Source organism: Trachymyrmex septentrionalis, unplaced genomic scaffold (assembly GCF_001594115.1).
Source record: "Trachymyrmex septentrionalis isolate Tsep2-gDNA-1 unplaced genomic scaffold, Tsep1.0 scaffold74, whole genome shotgun sequence".
NCBI classification, from domain to species: domain Eukaryota; kingdom Metazoa; phylum Arthropoda; class Insecta; order Hymenoptera; family Formicidae; genus Trachymyrmex; species Trachymyrmex septentrionalis.
The window spans coordinates 1,160,398-1,166,817 of NW_017305927.1; the positions used below are offsets into that span (position 1 = coordinate 1,160,398).

Genomic DNA, 6,420 nt, shown 5'->3' on the forward strand with positions numbered 1-6,420 from the left:
ATTTCGCGATATCGTTAATGAAAAAACATGGAAGAAAAAGAATTTTTGATTGCGTGGCTGGTCGGAGGGCGAGTGAAAAATTTCAACACGCAAAGGAACAAAAGCGCGGCCGGGCCCGTTCTCTACGAGCGAAAAACAAGTTTCCTCTCGGAAACAAATGCGGAAAGATCGATCCGCGAAACGACGGCGTGGCGAGCGCGCCGATTTAGCGGCGAAACGCGGCCTGAAAATCGGTGGTTTTCGCGAAACAATTCGCCTTTTCAACGGCTCTCGCTGTGCCAATCGACGATTAAACAGCGCCTCGACGAAACAAACGTGTGCGTGGACGCACTACGTGACGTACACGTGACGGTGGGGTAGGTACTCTTTAATCCACGACAGCAGCCGCGAGCGGGTCGATAACCGATAACGAGGTCGGAGCATTGCGATGCAAAACAGCTCGTTAAACGTTTTTCCTAAGGTCGCACGATGCCGCGTTTTCGCCTTTACCTTCGCCCTCGAATGGCCACGAGCAAAAGACGTTTAGTTCGAAGAACGGGGGACGCCTCTCGAAGACGACGGTTCTGCGTCAAGAGAAGAAGGATGAGACTCGTCTTCACTGTCGTTGAGAATTCCTCTCGAAAGAGGCTTATTATTTCCGCGATTTCTCCCGCCGTACAACCTTCTTCGGACTTTTGCAAAAATACCATGTAATCCTCGGCATGTTTCATCATAAGAACAATTAGAGTATCGCTAGAGAAGATCAGTGAGGATTTCTCTGAATAGTCCTATGGAAGATCTTTTTTTATTTTATTATTGCTTATTATATTGCGGTACTTCTGCGGTAACTTTCGAAAAATTCTCTCATTGTCAGTGCTGTTCGATCTGAAAATCCGATTTGTTATTCATAAAAAAAAGAAAACCACAGACAAATCAATAAATTGAAATTATCTGCTCTACATTAAAATTACATGGAAAGGGTGATTTTGCCGAAGTATCTAAAAGTTTAGCGGATCTGAAAATAATTTTGTCGATTGCAACAACACTGCAAAAAGTTTCCCAGCTAGAGCGTCTTGTATAATCATTTTGACGACAAATTATTATCTGACAAAATTATTCTCAAATCTGTATGCAGCTAAATTATTAGATACTTTAACCGTATTCTTTCCATGTAAATAGATTGACTCTTTTCAAATATTGCAGTCTTTGCAATTTCTGGACATATCATGCCCTTCAATATTTTCACATTTTTGTAGCAAAATACTTTGCCCGCATTATTACAGATATCCAATTTAGTACCAGCCAATTTGATACTAGAAATTACTTATTTCGAGTATTAAAAGCACTAAACGACTGCTTTTAATCGACTGCTCGGAATAAAAAATTAATTACTACGTTCCAGTATTAAATTTCTGTAAGGGTGGTTTTTCATGGCGCAAACAGCAACCATGTATTAGCAGCGTAAACGGGGGAGGGGGGGGGGACCGGGTTCGGTTCGCCGATTTGCCTCGACCGATCGCGTTGACACTGCCTCCGCAACCGTGAAGAGACCTTTACGAGCGCGTAATCCAGTGCGTACAACGCGATCTACGTAAACGAAGCGTCCCAGCTCCACGTCCAGCAGCCTCTTTCGCATGCGTAGCGGCTGCGGTCGGTGCGTTGTTGGGCAGGTGAACCGGGGCGAGAGCGACACACAGGAGCGAGTGGGCGGGGTACTTACTAATTGTCCGAGCCCTTCACCCCTCGACCTGACCCCCTCATCAACGCTGATTGCCTAACTCTAGGACCCTCAAACCAGAGTCCTCACGATTCTAGACTGGCGAAGAGGATCGACGTCCTCTGGCATGTCGACGAAGCGAATCAACCGCTCCTTCCGCGTTGCATTATACTTCAATTGCTTGTTCCAGAGTTCTCGTTGATCCTGTATCGATCTCTGTTTCGCTAATTAGAATTGATGTAATTAATTCTGTTTACTTTCGACTTTATTACATACCGTTTATTTGCCACAATAACAACACACATTATTCAGAAAACAAAGTTTTCCAGAAATTTGAATGTTTCGAATCGCAAAGATTTACAGAGTATTCATTTTTAAATGTAACTTTAGTGTAACAACCGAATTATAGAGGAATAAAATTATAATAAATGATTTATTAAAAGCGTGATATGTGAGTAAAATTATGTTTTTTTTTAAGTATATTTTTGTTTCTTTATATGTTTCTGTACTTTTTTTTGCAAGGAACTGAAAAAGATGATAATTTTTGTGTATATGATTTATTGGAACAAATAAGCCGTCTAACGATTGACATGATTTTGCATTCAAAATGAATGAACATTTTACTTGACACCGTGAATCTTTCATATTTGACAAAGTACACGAGATATGAACTATTATAACTTTTGCGAATATATGCATGTAAATTTTGTTGCTGCAATTAACGTAGTTATCTCGAAAAATATTCATTTTCCCTCCGTTTATACTAATTGTGAGATCGCGAGGTCAAACGCGATAGCACGACGTTGCAGCACATAAAATACCGAATGGTATTCGCCTAATAAGAGCGGTTTGTTTCAAAATCGCGAATGGAAGTCTGTATATACACCGAAAGTCGATTATTCAGCTCGGGGATCCGCACGTCCGCCCGTTGATTTTTTCCATCCCATGCCGCGGCTGACTCAATTATACATGACGATTCTTTGAGCAAACATTAGTTAGCGCCGGCTGGCTCGCGCGACGGATTGGCTTGGATCGGCTCGCCACGGTTGATGCGGTGACCCTTCATGGTTGCTTGGTTCCGTTGTCTACTCGTCAACGAACAGCCCCACGGGTTACGGGGTGTCAACGCGGTTCTCATTTTCTCCCGCCGGGGGATTAATCCCATTAAACTTGGTAGCGAAGCTAGCGAGAGATCGCCCGAAAGCTGTGCTCTCGATCGATCGGTCACCTTTGAAATTTCACCGCGGATTCGATCCGCGATTTTTAATCAAGGCAGGCCTGATCAAGATTTTACATAGCCGCGCCAGTATGTAACACAGCCGCGTATCGAATTTCCGCTGCAACATTTTCGATCCGAAGGTATGTATATCGGAGACGCGCGTAACACGTCGCACCTGCAACCGGAATGCGAGAATTGAGTTATTCGACGTCACCGAGATTAACTGCGCTCGTACTCTGTGCACCAGTTGACAAACACGACCGGAACAATTCAGAAAAAAAACTATCCCTTACCCCAGGTCGTGTTTCAGCGTGATGCAGCACACAGTCCCGACGGACATTTCGCGTCATGCGACATCTCGTCGAATGAGCCGTACGTTATCGAACTGCGGTTGCGTCGTGTTTTTATGCCAAGTGAAATTAAATGCAATTATTGGCGGAAAAAAAATCGTATCTCGCGACGAACGATCCGCGTCGCGACCGATCGTCGTGCTCTACGCTAAAGAACCACTGACCTACCCGAGAGATTTATTTCGACAGACCTGAGAACCGCTGATGTCCCAAACCTATAGGTACTAATACAGATCTCACGCACTCCCCTCGATATAAACCATTCTCCACCCTTGTGTTCACCGTATGGGATCCCTTACGCACACACGAAAGAGACAGAGCGATTGCGCGACGGCACGACCATTCAGATTTAAATCGCGACAAAAAAATATGGATTCCCCTTGCAGCAGCACGAAGTGCGACGTCCCGCTCTCTTTCATATTCCTTCCTTTCTATTCGCGATGCCTGGACTGTTCGACGACGCTTCTTCTTTGACACTTTTTGAGAATAGATCTCGCGGCGATATCGATCATTCTTAGGATATAATAGTGATCGATCGTTAAATTTAACTTTAAAGGTGTGTTGAGAAGGTGCGATTAAATATGACAGATTGTTTAAAATTTTCTTATGTCGATTCGTTCGATTTTATTCGTCTCTCGTTGCATTTCTACTACTTATTTACATTAAAACTCTGGCTTATAAATAGTATCAATATGTTCTCTGTCTTTTTTTGGTCTCTCTTTCTCTCTCCCCTCTTTCACTCATGTATTCACTTACACATTTATTATATGTACTTTCCATGAACACACAGAATGTAGATAAATCTGTATCTCTCTGTAACTACTTTATTGTCCACGAACTATGTACACGGTATATATACAGATTATTCGTATTACATTTGTCCAAATTTATGAAATTCAGAGAATTTTATAAGTTTTTTTTCAAGAAAATTTATAAAATTCATCGTGAATTTGTAAAACTTGAAACACGTATCCGCAATGGTAGACATTGAGTCGTCTTTGACACATCTCGAAATATCCGAAAGCTAATTATTAAAAAAATTGATGATTAATTTTATAATAAATTCATACAATTTTTTTTAAACTTTTTCCGTGTTTTTGTAATTTCGATTCATAAAATAAACTTATAAAATAAACTTATAAAATAAGTTATAATTAAAGTTATAATTTTAGTATATTTAAATAATAATAAAGTTATAACTTTCATTATTATTATTATTATTATTATTAGCATGATTAAATAATAATAATAATTATTATTAAATAATAATAATAAAGTTATAACTTTAGTATGTATAAATAGTTATAACTTTAGTATTAACTTTAATATGTTTAAATAAAAAATTATATAATCATTATCTTTCCTATCTACCACCACGGGTATACGTTTTCACTAGCCTTCCTCCAAGATATTCGGGACGTCATTCTTGCGCTACTTGGATCTACGATTTCGAATACGGCCTCCAGACTTTCGCAGGTGACTGTGAGATTTTCATCGGCGGCGAACTCCTGTGTGAATACGTTTCGGAGATGAGCGTGGTGGGTGCCTTCAACTCGTTCCTCGTGCCTTCGGTTGGTTTTTTAGGATTTCTGTCTGGCGACGATGATGACGAGGACGTGGTGGGCGGCAAGGTGTTGTGTCGAAGGGGCACGAAGGCACTTCGAACCTCTTCAGTTACGGACTCGCCACTACCAGATTCGCTGGGGCTGGGCGACGTTCTGGGCGACGTTTTGGGCGACGTTCTCGGTGACGTTTTGGGCGACGTTTTAGGCGACATTCTGTGTTCCAGATTCACCGGAAGTAGAATCGGCGACATCGGGTGTGCGTTGGCTGTCGGTACCATGTAATCGTGATAACTAGTACCGATGTAGTCTACTACTGGATACGATTGCAATATTGGCGCGATGGACGAATTGAATAGGTCGGGGGGTGATGGTCCTAAGGAAAAAAAAAAAAAAATCGGTTAATCTCGGCCGTGTTCGTTCGGCGGGCGCGGGGGCGAATGTAGTAGTAAGTCGCATTGTTGTTTCAACGACGAAAGGGATGTACGTGGCTACGCGGGAAAGCGGGACAAAGGGGGGACCGTAGAGGGGTCCGTGGGGTTTGTGGGAAAAGAGAGCTCAGACTCACCCCTCGGTCCAGCTCACCAGGAGTATGAATCATCGGCAGGCGTCGCGAACTCGACGAAATCGATAACACGGATTCTCTCTCGTGAGCGCGGACTTTCTGTTAAGACTTTTTTTTTTTTGACACGCTCGCGATACATGGAGCTGTGAAATATTTTTTCCACCCGCTTCAATCTACCTTTTTCCCCTTTCTTTCTTTCCTGCGCAGCAGTGACGTTTCGCGATATTTTACCTTTAAACGTAGGATGCGGCAAAGTCCAGGCTGTTCCGAAGTACGTGGCATCCAACCAGGGACTGAATAAACCAAGCCCATGAAAACCGGCGCTATACTGATAATCTGTAAAATAAATCGGAGATGTTCGATTATATAAACATGCGCTAACGACCAGATTCGAGCGTTGAAAATAGATTTCATCGTTTCTTTCGATCTACGCGCTCGGTTAACATTTCGAGTTTTACGAGATCCACCAGATTCTCTCGCTATCTATCTATATCGTGGGCTGTGCGTTAAAAAAAAAAATAAAATTTGCGAGAAATAAGGAGACATGTAAAGAGACCGTTACAAGAGGATCTTACTGTTCGAAGAGTGAAATCTCTGCGACGTGAGATCTCTCACTAACGAATTGACAAACGCTAGGAAGAAGGAACTCGGCCACCCAAGATCTATAAAAGCGGAGATTAACGGGCGCTTCTCCCCGGGCGATCCGGAGGAGCAGCTAGTGTATCTCTGTTTATACGAGCGTGGCATAAAATCCGTTATTACGACGTGGCGCGGGTTTTCGTGGCGCGGCACATGCTACCGCCATATGCGGTGCGATAAACAAACGCGTAAACGCGGCTTCTTTTGCAGGCGTTCCATCTTTTCCCGTCGCCTTCGCCGCCGCCAGTTAGTACCCTCCGCGTCTCCCCTTCTGGTTTCTTTCTTCGGCTGCCGACCAATAAACAGTTTCACTTCAGCCCGTATCAGACTACCGAAGACTCCATGACAAGTAGAAAAATGTAAAGCAATAGGAGGGGGGGGGGGGAACG

General features: G+C 42.9%; 1 protein-coding gene across 1 annotated transcript in view; it reads right to left on the reverse strand.

Annotated features, from left to right (window-relative positions):
* Nucleotides 1-4,637: 4,637 nt before the first annotated feature.
* The window catches only part of LOC108753994 (segmentation protein Runt-like), a 3,969-nt gene continuing 2,186 nt past the window's right edge, over nucleotides 4,638-6,420 (reverse strand). The window contains exons 3-4 of the mRNA XM_018495989.1: nucleotides 5,624-5,728; nucleotides 4,638-5,203 (exon numbers count right to left, since the gene is read on the reverse strand). Coding sequence (XP_018351491.1) covers nucleotides 4,707-5,203; nucleotides 5,624-5,728 — 602 coding nt within the window. The 3' untranslated portion in view covers nucleotides 4,638-4,706. The remainder of the gene's footprint in view (nucleotides 5,204-5,623; nucleotides 5,729-6,420) is intronic.